This window comes from Zingiber officinale, chromosome 6A (genome assembly GCF_018446385.1).
Source record: "Zingiber officinale cultivar Zhangliang chromosome 6A, Zo_v1.1, whole genome shotgun sequence".
Classification (NCBI taxonomy): Eukaryota; Viridiplantae; Streptophyta; class Magnoliopsida; order Zingiberales; family Zingiberaceae; genus Zingiber; species Zingiber officinale.
In genome coordinates this window covers 141240494-141257012 of record NC_055997.1, presented here as the reverse complement: position 1 = coordinate 141257012, position 16519 = coordinate 141240494, and the positions used below count along the sequence as shown (strand labels likewise).

Genomic DNA, 16519 nt, shown 5'->3' with positions numbered 1-16519 from the left:
CTAAGAAAATGGTTAACAAGATGAGACCATTACATTGTACAATTATCACTTCTAATCAAAGGGCCTTTCTGCTAGGTACGAGATCTAGGGCAATACTCTGTCGATAAATGAAATAGAGCACTGCACTCTTCTCACAACTCCATCAGCCAATGGCTTTAAGTGACTTTTAAGTCAAAACCTTTGATGGAGAAGACTTTGCTAAAGATATAGAAATTGAAGGGGGTTTCGTGATAAATTTTTGAACTAGTTTTGTTCTTGCCTAGCATCTGCTTTGTAAGGTTAATAGTGTCTGCTCTTAAAGTTTGTTCTAGCATAATTGGTGCAAGGTAAGGAGATCGTCTTCTCTTATTTGTCCATTATTATGCAACAACTGTTTTCAAGTTTGATAAGGTGTCACAGATCCCTGCAGAGTTGGGGGAGTAACTTTCTACAACATTATATATGCCAATGACCAGCTAATTAGAATTAGAGTTAATGGTAATTGTTGAAGAGAACTTAAGGAACCAATGAAGTTGTTTGAATGCTTACCAACCAGGAAGTGAATACAGAGGTCTGAAATCCTCTTTCCTGGTGGTAGAAATGCTAGGACTATGCTGATAGTCTGAATCTCTGATTATTCTGATTATTAAGAAATGGTATTTCAAGGGTTCAAAATCTTTAGTCGTGCAAAAGTTTTGGTTTTATACTAGAACGATACTATTTCGGTATCGTGCCAACATTCCTGTATATGGTGCCGGTAACAAACTGGAAGTGGAAGGAGGAACGAGATGAACAAGAGAAAGAATATGAAGAAACGACAATTATATACATAGCTACTATATATCCAAGTTCGGAATTAGCCTCATGCAAAATGGTTGGTTTTGACATTATGTGTGTATGCAATTTCTAAAAAAAAATAACAAACATTCATTCAATTAATCTAAATGTGTATCATGTCAAAGGGTATCAAGCGTGAACATGATTAACATAGCACCACATGAAGATTACCTGTGCCAAGTAGTAATCAAGTTTCGATAATTGATCGGAATGATACCCTTTGACTATGTTGTATGACATTTCAAACCATGGTATTTTCCTTTTTAAAAACATAATGGTTATATGCTACAAGGGACTCTGTTAGTGTCCTAATTTCCAGAATTTACTTATCTAGAATTTCTTGACAAAGCTAAAAAATATAATAAAAGAAAACGGCCCTAATTGATTGGTTTATCACTGCACTACTTGTTCACCCCCATAGGCCCATACTATTAGATGGTTGAATGAGTTTGTTCTTGACAAAATCATAGTTTGAAATCTCATATTGTATCGCGTGACGCATTCAAAATGTGTTGTTATGATAAATTGCTCAGCTTGATACTGTTTGGCAGGTATAGTCTTTCTATAAGTCGTTGTGTCAATTATGTTGAAGAATATTTTGTCATGTTGAAACTCAACTCCATTGGCATGCATGGGTCAAGATGAATTAAATGTTGGTTTTTAGCTTGTGTTTATACAAGATCGTATCAAAATTATATCATTCTAGACGGAAACACAAATTTCAAACTTAAGCATATAGTTAACTTCTTCTTTTTTTCTTTCATTCCTCCTTTGATCTTCAATTAGCTATGGCACCATAGATCAAAATATCGGCACGCTATTGAATCTTTGCAGTCAAAGAGAAACTCTATGCAACTCGAGATTTTGAACCTTAGACGAGATCTGAAATATATAGAAATTATTTTGTGCAATGGTGAGATGCAGGTTGTTGGAAGTCATGGTTTTAGGGATGATTGATCACTGAAAACTTATTGGTCTATTGTACTCAAAGGCAAATATGGCAGGTTGCAACCCTCAAATCAGATACAATGGCTAAAGCGCCTTTCTAGGCTCTCCAAAATGTTCATAGGTCGAATTTAGTGTTAAATGGTTGTTGGATCAAACTGATGAGAGATGGTAGCAACTATCACTTTGTCCATATGGAGATGTTGATGATGTAACTAAGGTATCTGAGGAAATCAGAATATTAAGTGGCTAAGAGAGCTCTTTGGAGAGAATTTAGTTAGTAAAATTTTGACTATTTGTCTTCTCGTACAAAAAATGAATAGATGGGTCTGCGATGAGAGTCTAAATGGTGTAATGACAGTGAGGTCGCAGATGAAGCACCTAATAAGACCTCAACCTTCAAATGTCACATAAGTTCTCACAACAAAGGTTCTTGCAAATAGAAGACGACTACAAAATAATTTTTCAGTCAAAGAAATGCAAAAGGTGACTAAAAATGGAAGAGGAAAATGAAAAATCTCAGTTAGATAATATATATATATATATATATATATATCCTAGAAACCATCACAGAGTAAGATAAAAATGACAAGATAGGAACTCCCATAAAATATTAACAGCGATGCCAATGAAGTCACAAACACATTACTTGAGCTTAGAGTAAGACAAAGCCAAATAATTAGGAAAAATTGATGCTACAGATATACATTCATTTCATTGAAGATATTCCTTTTTTGAATGACATAAATAGACAACATATGCTCATGACCAGAACTTCCCATGTAGAAACAATCCAATGACCTTAATTTTTTACTAAAAATAATTGAAATAAAAATTGTTAATAAATTCAAAAATGCTGCCATACCTAGTTCTTACCTTTGATACTTCAAGATGCATTGTTCCACGATAAGATGCTGCCATACCTAGCAGCATTCCGACTGTAGTAATATCATGTTCCTATGGCAAAAGTAATATCCTTGAGAATTAATTGATAAGCAACTTGCTTAATATGAGAACTAGTTAGTGGAAAACATGTAGTGATGCATAAATTCCAATATGAGCTCTTCATCTACCTCCTTTCCATACACGAGTCAGATACTGACACTAGACACTTACACTCTAAGTGAAGACAAAAAATTTCACATGTGAGAAATTTTAGAAATAACAATGTCAGACACTTGGAATCTCACACCCATGTTCCAAGAGAATACTCTATATTTCTATTGATCATTGTAAGAAATTTTAGTAAGAGCAATCTCAAACACTTGTGATTGCACCGGTTGTCAGAAACACATGCCCAAGTTCAAGTAACACACTGCATAAGAAGAAATGCTGAAAAAAGTGGAATTATTTGAGTATTTTCTAATAAGAAAAAAAAAATTCAAGAGATAGAGAAGAGAATCAGAAAGTTCACCAACAGACTATCAAGAGATACTTTTTTTTAAGGAAGGTCGGAGGCTCCTTCGAAAGTAGATAGTCAAAGTGCATAGCTATATACTTATCCAATATTAGTGTAAGAAGGGGGAATTTATGTACAATAAATAAAGCATAAGGTAGAGTGAACCTAGATTTAGCTACACAAAAGAGAAATACCTCAATTTACCATCTATAAATTTCCATTTAAGTTCTGATCATTGGTTAAATTTTAAATTTCGCTTCTCCTATCCAATTGCCCAAATCTACACAGAAATTTACAATAGAGGATCTATTTTAAACTATTGTTCCAACTCCTGTGTACCTCATCTAGAACCCTACATTCCAAGGAGAGTGGAATAGTACACCTACAGCCAATCCTACTTTGCAAAGTTGCAGTCCTCAAATAAGTTTCTGATCAAGCATATAGAGTGTCTTCCTATGAAGTTTAAGAGACGTCGGGCAAGCATTTTTGAAATTTGTTGAAGGTTAAACGGGTAAAGAGTTTTGACACTTCTTTGATCTGACTTCAGCAATCCACATATTTAGCTAAAATTTAATTGGAATGAGAAGGCAAGGCATGCCAGACCTAGACAAATGTGACCGACACAGGGTTCATGAGAAAGCATAGCACCTATCCAGTGGTGTCAATCAGAACAGCAAACATAGATTATTGTGGTTTAGTGGTGCAACTTTTATCCACCATTTAGTGATCAAGGCCAACATAAGTATAGTGCTCAAACGTTCTCAGTACATCAACTTGTTTAGAACGAGAAAAAAACATGTGATGTGCAACCAATACCTTGAGTAATTTATTTTCTAAAAGAACATTGATTGTTTTGACAATACAAAAGACCAATAATGGGAGCTTGTCGAAACCCATGTAGCAGACCAGGATGAAGGATAGGACATTATTCATAAGTATGTCCAACCAATCAAAGAAAAGAAAATAATTGTGGTATAATTTTTGTATGTCATGCCATACGTTTGGAAATAACAATTTTCTAAAAATATTCAATTTATATGATCCAAAAATAAATTAATAATATTTACATTTGAAAGTGTTAGAATATTGTAACATAATAACTAGGGGTATTATTGTAATTATGTTGTATATCCTTCTCTATATAAGTCAATAATTCCGTGGTGTCTAATACACGGTTTTCTCTTAACATGGTATCAAAGTCAGGTTAAAAGAAAACCCTAATTTCCTGTGTCGTCGCGCTCTTGCGTTTTCTCTTCTCCACCTCCTCCATGACAGCACCTCTTCGTATTCGCCAACGATCGCACGATCGTCCTCGACGTGACCAGCAAGCGCGCGATCCGCAGGCTGACTCCCATCCCTGATGGCCAACGAGGCTATCCCGCCTCGGGCTCCTCTGTTCTCCGACGACGACGACATCTCCGACGGCTCTGGGGAAGGTGACGACCTCATCTTAGGGTTCTTCTGACTCCTCAGTGTTCCCTTCATGCGAAGTAGTTCTGCTCTAGCGCAATGGATTTCCCTCATCTCCCGATCGTTGTTGAAGAGTGTCGGCTTCAATCTAGGGTTTCGTTGCCGCAGTGGTTCTGCTCTCTGAAGGCTTCCCGTGGACATGGTTTCTAACAGAGGAATCCGGCTGTTCTTCCCTCTTCTCTGGTTGTTCTTGCTTCCTCTCCGTCTCTACATCCGAAGATTTCTTTGCCGACGTGGTTGCTAACGCAAGGTGTTCAACAGAGGAGGAGGCTGGCAGAGCAGTGAGCATCTTCTTCTCAATTCCAGTTGGTCGTTTCAACTTCATCTCCAGCAAGCTCTTCTCTACTGTGGACTTTCTGCCGACGTGGCTGCAGAAGCAGAGAGTTTTCACCATAGAAGGGGCGACTGCCTCTTCATCTTCTCCTTCGACGTTCTTCACAGTTCTTTCCAAACTAATCAATGGCTAGATCCGATATCCCAAAGCCAGATACCTCAATCTTTACCAACCACATCACTGCACACATCTCTTCCGAGTAGTTGGATGGTAAAAATTACGTCTCTTGGGCATCTCACATTGAGCTTTGGCTTGTTGAACAGGGTTATGAGACACATCTCACTCAAACTCAAGAAGATGTTCAAGTCGCCGATCGTTCTCTATGGAAGAAGGTTGACGCTCAGTTGTGTTGTATTATCCGAGCCACCATCCATCTATCCATCTCTTAGGAATGTCTTCCGTACTCACAAAACCTACAAAGCCATTTGGACACAGGCTCAACAACTCTTTACAAACATCTCTCGGCGACTCTATCAAGTTTGTGAAGATCTTATGACTATCGTCGGTGTCCATCAGATTAAGGATTCAATGTCAACTTATTTGGGTTCAATCTCTAGCCTCCTTTGTGACTTCAATGAACTGCTACCACCTACGGTCAGTCCTATTAAAGAGCTTGAAAATCGGAAGAAATTTTTTATGTCCCTGGCTTTATATGGTCTGCCCACAGATTATTCTCATGTTCGTGATCAGTTCCTGAGCAGCCCCAAAGAAGCTACCATGGACAATGCTTGGCCAACTCTCCTCTGTGTCCTGGACAAGATCTTGATGATGCCTCCTTCCGTTCCTGCAGCTTTGGTCTCTTGACACAACAACAGACCTCCGCCTCGGAAGGATGGCAAAGGTCGTCCTTGGTGTGATCATTGCCACCGCCCGAGCCACACGATTGATAAGTGTTGGGGTCTACATGGTCGACCTCCTCGCGCTGCTCAGATCGTTCCGAATTATATTGCTTCTTCAGCTTCCACTTCACAGTTTATTTCATTTCTATCTAAGGTTTGTTGTAGTATTTATGTTGGTGCATTTGGTTCAAGATGGAAGATTAATATTTTTTGATGTTAAATCAAAGATCAGATACATTGATTTTGAGTTTTAATGAAATTTAGGTTTTAGGTTTTATGTAATTATTATATTTAGTTTATTTTAAGATTTTCTAAGTTGTTCTATGCTTGGTTTTATAGAAAAGCATTGCCAAGAGCGCACTAACCTTGTAGAGTTTCAGATGTTCACCTACTGTATATTTGAGATAGATATATCAATCCTTAGATTCAATTATATATTCCTTATGAATGAATTAAATATGTAAAAGGACCATTTATGTTGCTACAAATATTTTGAAAAGGGAAATTAAACCATCACTAAAATTTGTAAGTGGGTTATAAACATGTAGGAATTAACATTAAGAGGGGCTATTATCAAAGGATAAAATTGATACTCTGATTGCTCCTCAATTACCTATGCTACCTATTGATTTGCGTGTTGATACTTTTACACCTTTCTGAAGCTATGAACCTTTATATAGAGATCATCTACTAATATATAATTAAATTACTACAATATTAAAAAGGTGACTTAGTCTATAAACAAAATGTGAACCCAATTATTTTATCAAGATTTAAAGTGAAATAACAATTATTATTAAAAGGACAGCCGAACTCGTGACCTTTAGGTCACAAAGCAACAACTTTACCGTTACGTAAAGGCTCTCCTTCAAATAACAATTATTATTATTAATTGTAAAAAATAAATATTAAAAAGTGAAAACTAACCTTCTATGAGAGCATCTAAACGCCCACAAATATGTGGTGGTGTGGGTTGCACACAATCAATATTTATTCGCACGAGGGGATATAATGTTGTTTATCATTAGTGAGGGTTTTAGCACATATTATCCATATTTTGAGCACCTAACTCTAGTGATTCACTTATTAATTGTTTACTCGTAGTGAAAAGTGGATTAGCATGTGATAATAAATGGTCAAAATTAAATAGATTTATTTATGCAAAATAAATGATAAAAATTAAGTGGAACAAGAATAAAAGTTTTATATTAAAATAAAAAGCCTAACAACTTAAAACTCTAGTGTTGTGATGTCTTATCGACATTTTTGAACTCTTAATCAAGATTAAAATTTATAGATTTTTTATTTAGCTACTTAGCAATTTATACTTGGTCCCCATTTTCCTTCGCCTCCAATTTTTCCATTTTGACATTTTAGTATTATATATCCTCGTTATACTCTTTTTCTAACAAAAGAAAAGTATATGTGTGTGTTGAATAATTTATCTTGAGTTATTTCTTGTTCTTATAATGTCATCAAGTGGGGTACCCCTTGTTAAGATGTAATTACACCTAGGAGTTGTACAAATAATATCAAGGTTTGAAACCTCATTTTGAGATAGGGTTTCAATCCACAGTCAGAACAAAATATGTTCATGTTGATGTCGATGGTTGTGCCAAGCACCTAGCGGTGGTTGTATTAGAGTTATAGTATGTGATTTATTATGTAATTTATATTAATACCGAGGAATCCACCTAGCAGCGCCTAGTCCCCGCCTAACCCGACTAACACCTAGTGAATTTTAGAACCTTGGAACCATGCCATAGAAGAAGCAACATCATCAAAAACAATATTATCCCTCTATAAGCTTCCACTATGCTCTTGGAGAGAAGAAGTTGAAAGTAGGTCATGTGGAATGACAAGAACAAAAAAAGACACTAACAAAGGTAGTATATGAATGAAGGGAGGTTGTCATGTAATCAACGATCTCCCATAAGGGGATTACTTCTGGCAAACCTAACCCTCCAAGAGGGGCTCTAAAACCATGATAAGTGGGAGAATAATAATGTTGCATTGATATTCTTTGACTTTGAAAGATCTATTACATGGTGCATATATAGGACTCATCGCATACTAAACTTAAAACACCATATGTGAGGCTAAATCACTTAACACCAATAACTATTAACTTTAGCAAAAGTTACTGCAATTTAATAAATAGCAATTATTGTTGATCTCCTCAACATGAAATCAAATTTAATGAACTAACCAGACACGCCATAAATAGATAACACATCACTCTGTAAAACACAGAGGAGTGCATCTGAAATACCCTCCATGTGACACCAACAGACCTAACAACACAACAAAGCTTGCATTAGTGGAATAAGAATTAAATCAAATCAAATAAAGCATAAAATTAATAAAATCATATAGGTGAAATATTGAACCTAAAATTGTAGCCAACTTCAGGATTTAAGAAAGATCAAAAACCATCTAAGAACCAAACAACAATGGTGATCATCAAATTCAACTGTTATTAACTATCAGTCTATGCTACCGAAATCAAGTAGCCAAATCAAAATGCATCAACATATTTGTATCCCTCATGAGCACAACTATTTTCACTAGTTCTTGAAGCGAGGTTCAAAGGCTCTCCGCTCTTAAGCATGTCATTATGAGTTCTGCAATATGATTACACATTGCGATTGAGAACAAGAAACAGTGTTTATCCAAACTGATAAAACTAGAGTACCTAAATGAATCATTCATGTATCAAACCAAATGTGACTAAGACATCCTTCTTTTTCACATCTTACAGATGCCAACTATAATGAAATCAGAAATATGCGCGCGCACACACGCACACATACACATACACATACATATATGCATATATTAGGAAGAGATTTTAAGGAATGGGATAGTCATCCATCCAATTTCCACTAGTGGCTTCCATAAACCAAATAAGATTGCTGCCGCCAGATAGAGAATTACGCATAAGATAATTATGAAATTTTTTCAAATTCCACATATGTCATTGACAGATTATATATGTATATACACTGAATAGTAAAAACATGTCAATAACTGGTGACTCCAGCTGAATATCTAACAAGGACATACAAACCATAGTTTAAACCAAAAAAAAAAAAAGAATACCATAATGACTGCTTTGGTGGAGGTGTATCTTTTATGAACCCGGGGCCCACTGCTCCATATTATCCTATCAACAAATAATATAAAGGATTAGATAAATAGCAGCATGTTAACTACTTATTACAGAATAATTATCAGCACTGCTATATAATGTCATATAGGACATGGAAAGTCTAAATATCATAACTAAACATTGAGCGTCTAATACAACCATGAGAAATTTTCAAATATTTTGGAAAAGACCTCTGAAACAGTTGTTACCAAGACAACAATAGCTGGACAAGCCATAACATTCAAAATGGGACACAACATTCAAGGACAACTTGACAATTTTCTTACAACACAATAAAGCCATCCTCAGTGTAACTGAAATCACTTAGAAGTTCTAAATCAGCAAGCTAGCTAGCTGGACATTGAATTGGGTTGCATTCAGACATGATTTTGTGAGTAGAATTTGCTCATAATAAGGCTAGGTTTTATCAATGCAGATTGGCCTTCTCGACAAAAAGACACAAATTAAATAGGTTGAGCTCCTAAGCACAATATAATAGATAACCTGACTTTCATAGAAGTTTTAAGGCATGGATGAAAAGTACTGAAGTTAAGAAGATAGCATAGCCAGTTAGAAGACATGTCCCTTGCTTATTAACAAGATTCGAAACCAGAGAGGAGAATGGAGAATTTTATAATTCAACACAAGGTATGGAAGTGATATATTATGAAGTGTGTTATATAGTCCTCCAGGCATAGAAGTATTAGTCTCTTTGGTTCTACTTTTTTTTTTTTTTTTTGAAAGAGAGCTTCCTATCAACGAACAATTGTTACGACGCCTCGTCAGGAAGAGGCATTTATCGCCGTGCATTTTCTAGATCTCTTTGGGATAACAGTATGTTTCTATCACACAAAAAACAAACATCGCGCTCCGGGATTAACAGGCATTAAAGAAACAAAGGAAATCATCTGGCAAAAGACGCACGGATTCATGATCAATGGAAACAAGTGATACCATTCAAAAGATACGAAAATGTAACTTAATTATTCCCAACCCCTAAACCCTAATAATGTGCTTCCTCTATAAAAGAAGATGTTAAGGCGGATGAATTACTGATTGCCGCGTATGAAAATCTCATGATCTCCTTCGGAAGGTGTACAAGGGGAGGAGAAGTCGAGGTTGCTGGCGGTCCCGTGCCCCTCACGCGCAACTTCCGGGTGGAAGAGGAAGTACTGGTGCTCCGAGGAAGCGTCGTCGAGTGTCTTGCCGTCGAGATCCTCGACCGAAAGACCGAACGGCTTGAACTCGCCCAGGACAGACAACTCGCGGACCCCGATCGACATTGGCGGAGGTCGCGGCTAGAGATGAAGGGCGTGTTTTCTTGGGTGTAAGAGAAACGAGAGGGAAGAGAAAGCGAAAGGCGCGTCGGAAAGATCCCTCCGACGACACCGGTGGCGAGGAGAAGATCGCTGCTAGCGAAGTGGTAGAGCACACTCCAAATTTGGAGATCGAAGATAAGCGGGAAAGAGGGGGATGTCGAAGAAGGTAGTAAACCTCGGTGGGCAGTGGGCTGGCTATTTTGGTCATTTTATCTTTACCCCTTATAAGCAACTGGCGAGGACTGTGCTCCGTCTGGTTGAGCTGGCCGGGCCTGGGATCGGGTGATACGAGAAGCCCACTGACTTAGTTTGCCGCCCCTACCCCGCCGGCGAGCTGATCATTGGAGGGAAAAAAAATAAATTAAAATTATCATCTCGACAACCCTCTTAGGGCATCCGTAATATCATTAGAGTGTGTTTGGTTCAAATTATCATATATAATCTTAGTTATATGATTATCAGGTAATCACATAACTAAGATTACTGGTAATAAAAATATAACCAAATGTTGTTTGGTTCAATCTAGGTAATGTAACAAAAATTTATTTGTTTGAAGGTTTTAATGAATACCCTAGTTTAATATTTTACCGTATTACCCTCAGTTACAAAACCAACTATACATAATATTATTATTTTTTTTTTAATGTTTTTTTACTTTCCTTTTTCCTGTATATTTTTTTATTTTTATGTTTTTTTTATTTTTTAATGTTTTTATATTTTTTATATTATTTATATTTATATTATTTATTTTTTTACATTTGTTTAATTTTAATATTTATTTATTTATTTTATTTTTAAATTTTTTTAATTTTTTAAAATTTTATAAATTTTTTATTTTTTAAAAAAAAAATTAAAATTTTTTAAATTTTTTAAATTTTTATTTTTAAAATTTTTATTTTTAAAATTTTTTAAATTATTTATTTTTAAAAAAAATAAACTTTTAAATTTTAAATTTTTTTAAACATTTTTTATTTTTTTTACATTTTTTCTCTTTTTTTCATATTTTTTCTTATCGGAGGGTATTTTTGGTAAAAAAATTCGTTAACCCCGGAATCAAGAAAAGCCTTAGTTTTCTGAGGTTTTCTGATTCCGGACTGCATGACTCTTTTACTGACGTATCGGACATGGAATATTATTCGGGAATCATCGAATACCTAAACCAAATAAGGTTTTTGTTGATAATCTTGGATGAATAATCAAGGTTATCAAGAATAACCCCGAACCAAACACACCCTTAACAACTTCACGTGTTAATACTAAAACTTTATTTTTTTTTATATTCTATTTTATTTGCATGCATTAATGTGATTTAAAGAATTCAACATGTTAATACTACAGTGCATCTAAGTCGATGTTAATACCTCGAACATTAACGTCCTTGTGGATGTTTTTAAGATGTTTCATTTAATAATAGTAGTCTATCCTTTTAGAAGATGGTTAAGACATAAAGTATTGTCATATGAGGTATTGGGGTCGAAACTCGATACATCTGAGTATGACTTCCCTCGTACCTTGATCACTTGCACTAATAGTTAATAATCATCTGTAATTTATCTCCTCCGTATTGACCTAGGGAACAGATTGACAAGAATACCAAGAGCAAGCGAATCATCTTTTTTTACCACATTTAATAATAACATTGTATATAAGAAGGAATTAAGACAACTAATAAAGTATTTCACATCTACTAAAAATCGATTCTAGATCTATTATCTGAACCAATTGATCAGTCAACGAAAGACGAGTTGATCAGTTAATGAAAGACGAGTTAATCATTGAGTATGGGTTCTCCGTCCTAAGTCTATCAGTTGCCCTTGCTTTCTCTTTTACGTCAGTGCTCGTGAGTCCCATAGTCGTCCATAAGTGGATGATGGCTCTCGCAAGCATGCCTCCGACACTTGACCTAGACACCTATCACGAGCCACCGATGATTGCCCAACAACTGTTATTTGATGTGATAATTAAGTGGAGACTACCAAATGGGTAGGAGGGAAAAAAATCAGTTTCACGGATGTCTAATTAACTAATTAGATATATATATTATAATAAGACAAAGGATCAATTTTTGATAGTATGCATGCTCTAAATCTTCTCATCCTAATGGTCTATTATAAATTTATCCTATAATTTATTTTTCTCTATATAATCTAGGAATAAATTACGAGAGATATTGAATGGAGCGTACCATGGAAAAGAGAGGTCAATGGAGACCGAATTAATACTCTTATTGATATCTTCTCTATAAATGTCAAAATCACTTAATATCTAAGTCTCACATACAAAATATTTATTGGACAAAATAATATATTGCGGGAGATTTTGAGAATTAATTGAATTTAAATACATAAATTAAATTTAACTTATTTATTGATATAACTTAAATAGATAATCTCAGACTGTCAACAGGGGTTGATTTTCTGCCAAGTATTGAACACAAACGAATGATCGACCGGGCAAGCAAGTAGATAGCCGAGCAGACCTAGTGAGCGGACGAGCAAGTGATTGACCGGGCGAGTGAGCGGGGCGAGCGAGTAAAGAGGCCAAGCGAGTGAGCGGTCGGACGGGTGAGTCACAGACCAAGTGACCGAGCGAGCAAGCGAACGAACTGTCGAGCGAATTGGGTGAGCGGCCAAGCGAACTGAGTGAGTGGTCGAGCAAACTGAGTAAGCGGTCGAGCGAACTGAGTGAGCGATTGAGCGAACTGACCGAGCAAGCTAAGGCCGAACTGACGTGCAGCCGAGCGAGCTGCAGTCGGACTGGCATGTAGTTGAGCAAAGAAGAGGTCGAGCGAGCAAAGGTCGAACGAGAGTGCAACCGAGCGAAGAAGAGGTCGGACGAGCAGAGGGTCGAGCGAACACAGAGGCCAACCGAGTTAGCGGCAGAGCGAACGTAGAATTCGAGCAGGCTAATGGACCGAGACATGCGAGGGTCGCAATTTTCTTGAAACAAATTCGCTCCACCTCTGGCTGTACTTCGAGGTTTCCTCAGGTCATATTTTTCTCAGGATATAACGATGAACCGTGATTTCCATCGAGCACTAATAGTCACGACGGACTGAGTGGTACCCGACTGCTATCACGGACAGTACTGCACTCCGCTAAGCATGGTGATGCATGACAGAACAGAAGGAGAACGTAGACGAAGAGCTTCAACTTTTTGAGCGTGACACATTTTGTCTAAGATCACAGCCTCTTTATATAGGAGCTCAGATCAATGGGCAGCGCTAATGATCATTTTTTATCAACTGTGAAACGTCAACGTTTCACTCGACTGCATTAATCATTAATTTAATGCATTCGTTATACCCTTCAATAAGCAGTAAAAAGTTTATGTAGCAAAATATCGATTGTTCCAGTACTTGGGCAAATTTTGTCCCGACTGGTCCGGTATTAGGCGCGTGCAGATCGTGCTCGTACACGAGTCAACTTAGTTCAATACAATCTGGACCCTAGATTTGCACCCCTGTACATCCACGCATGAAAAAAAATCTCTCCCCATACATTTATTACATCATCAATATATATAAATCAATATAAACCAATCAATATATCTTAAAATTTTCAATATGAGACTAAAGTCTCATTTGTAATGAAATTTATATCACTTTCATCTCTCCTCCCTTCGTGTATATATATATATATATATATATATATATATATATATATATATATATATATATAAATTCAAATTAAATTTGATGTGAAATATAAGACGGGGTATTCCTACTTTATTATACGACCTACAATTCTAATCCGCATAAAATATCAAGTCAATTACACTAAGTTATTCGGGAACTTGACAAGACACGAGACATATATCAAATTCGTCTCAAGGGCTCACGTGAATTTTTTTTTAGATCTTTTATATTAGATGGAACGCTACTAATTAAATTTTTATATTTAAGATTTGATAATAAAAATTTTTAATTATTAAATTATTTAAGCAGTTATTAATAATTATTATAAGATTTATTATCTCAATGTTATTTTAAATTTGAATTAATTGTTTTTAAAAAAAAGTAATTCTAAAAAAAAAAAATCATCATTTGTAATCAAATTGAACCGGGCCGAGTCAGATAGTAAGAAACAACCTCGACCTCAATTCGAAGCAACTTCGACCTCAATTTGTTATCTGTAAACTAGAGCTTGGCTCGAGTTCAATTTGAACTTTAATTTTTAAGTTCGAGTTTGACTCGTAATAAAATTAAATAACTCAAGTTAGTTAAAAATATCATGTAAAATTTAAACGAGCTTAGTTAAGCATGTTTAAGATAATTAATTATAATAGTTAATAATATTTTATATATATAGTTTCTTAACAAATATATTTATGAGTTTTTTAATAAATACGTTCGCGGATCTCTAAATGAATATATTTATGAGCTCACAAACTAAATACTGTTAAACTTGAATTTAGTTCGATAATTTTTCAAACTCGAAATTAGGCTCATACTTAGCTTGTTAACTTAATCGGACTAATTAGAATAATTTATCAAAATTCGAATAATTTACAAACGACTTGACTAATTTACACTCCTTTTCATCAATATCAAATAACATATATATCATATTTTTTTTAAAAAAAAATAAGACTCAAAAAATATTTTCTTTTAAAAACTTAGGAAACAATTTTAATTTATCTATGTTATAAAAAAAAGACTACTCAGCCTATTTTGAAGTAAAGAAATGGCATTATCAATAGTATAATTGAAAAAATTGATGCATAAAAATACTAGCAATCTACTTTAATTATATTGAATAGATAAGGAATCCAGTTTTATGTTCTTATCGAGGAAGAGGAGAAAAGCGCATGGAGGAAGGATTGCTGGTAAGAGATAAAAATATCACAGGTTATCACTGGCTAGGGATAAAATGAACATGAAAACAGTATGAGAGTTTGAGCGTGTTTTTCTATTAATGACTAATAATTATCTATAATTTATTTTTTTCGTGTTGATATGATAAATGGACAAAAATACTAGGGACAAACAAACCACTTGTATTACTTGTTACTATACGTGAAAACATCCTAAGAGAAAAAACATGTACGAAATTCACGCACAGGCCGCAAAGGTACCATGCATTTTCAAGAGTATGATCAAATAAAAATTTATAAGATTTTTAAAATAATATATATAATTAAAAATTAGTTAAAAATCTATAAAAAATAAAAAAAAAGAGTTTTAATTAAAATTTTAATTATAATATTTTTAATTAAAAATCATATACCGAATTCAATTGGGATGGCCTATGTCTGAACTGGCATCCATGGAACTCATGACTCAATGAGGTACAGTCTTGATGACGATTTAATGTGAATAAGGCAACACGTTCAATAATGGACTCTGAAGAAAGTCACATGAGTCGTTTAAGGGATTGTAAAACAGGAAACTTTAAGGTGATGAAGTTCATGGAGCATGAGTTAATGCAATGAAATATTTTGCCTCAAGGGTTCAACATGTGCTAAAGATTGGATGGGGCATTTGAGGAGGAGTTTCAAGATTTAGAATATCCATATCAATTATCTTATCTAAAAATTTTATCTTGAATTTTGAATAGGATAATTAAAAATAATTTTTATATCAATTGCCTTATTCATTTCTTAAAATTTACATTTATAAATAGAACTTTACTAAATTTAAGGAATGGATTTCATTCCCTTAACATTAAAGAAGAGACAAAAAAAAATAAAGAAACTGATATATGATATAGCGAAAAGTGAATATATAAATTTAATAAAGTAAATTTTTATCCTAAATTATATATTTTGGATAGAAAAATTGATATGGATACTCTTGATATTGATGATAGTTGGAAGAAGATGCATAAAGCAAGTCATGAGCTTCGGCGTATTTGCTTAATACATAATAAGCTAAAATACCTTTAATCCTTTGTGTTTTTTATCTAGTAGTATTTTATCCCCTTATACTTAAAAAAATAACGTTTAACCCCTTTTGACAAAAAGTTATATGTGAGAAATCTTATAAAAGACAAATTATGTCATTGTCTTTTTTTTATAATTTTTCAATAATAATAATAGGGAAAACATATTGAATTGACTATTATATATTTCGATACAAATACTCATAAAATTCATACATACACTAGCATAAACAATAGAAAAAACAACAACTCTGAAAGGAATAATCAACAAAAAAACTCATTCTACTATCTTTACCAAACAAAGAAAAACCAGAATTCTAAATTGATGAATCAAAATTAAATGAAGATAGAACAAAGTTCATTA

At 34.5% G+C, this 16519-nt stretch overlaps 1 protein-coding gene across 1 annotated transcript in view; it reads right to left on the bottom strand.

Moving 5' to 3' along the window:
* The window catches only part of LOC121995402 (anaphase-promoting complex subunit 1-like), a 46923-nt gene extending 36469 nt beyond the window's left edge, over window positions 1-10454 (bottom strand). Inside the window, exons 1-8 of the mRNA XM_042549150.1 lie at window positions 10008-10454; window positions 8906-8969; window positions 8013-8097; window positions 6169-6194; window positions 5782-5928; window positions 4734-5093; window positions 4439-4639; window positions 2638-2718 (exon numbers count right to left, since the gene is read on the bottom strand). Of these exons, the coding sequence (XP_042405084.1) occupies window positions 2638-2718; window positions 4439-4639; window positions 4734-5093; window positions 5782-5928; window positions 6169-6194; window positions 8013-8097; window positions 8906-8969; window positions 10008-10237 (1194 nt within the window). The 5' untranslated portion in view covers window positions 10238-10454. The remainder of the gene's footprint in view (window positions 1-2637; window positions 2719-4438; window positions 4640-4733; window positions 5094-5781; window positions 5929-6168; window positions 6195-8012; window positions 8098-8905; window positions 8970-10007) is intronic.
* Between the last annotated feature and the right edge of the window lie 6065 nt (window positions 10455-16519).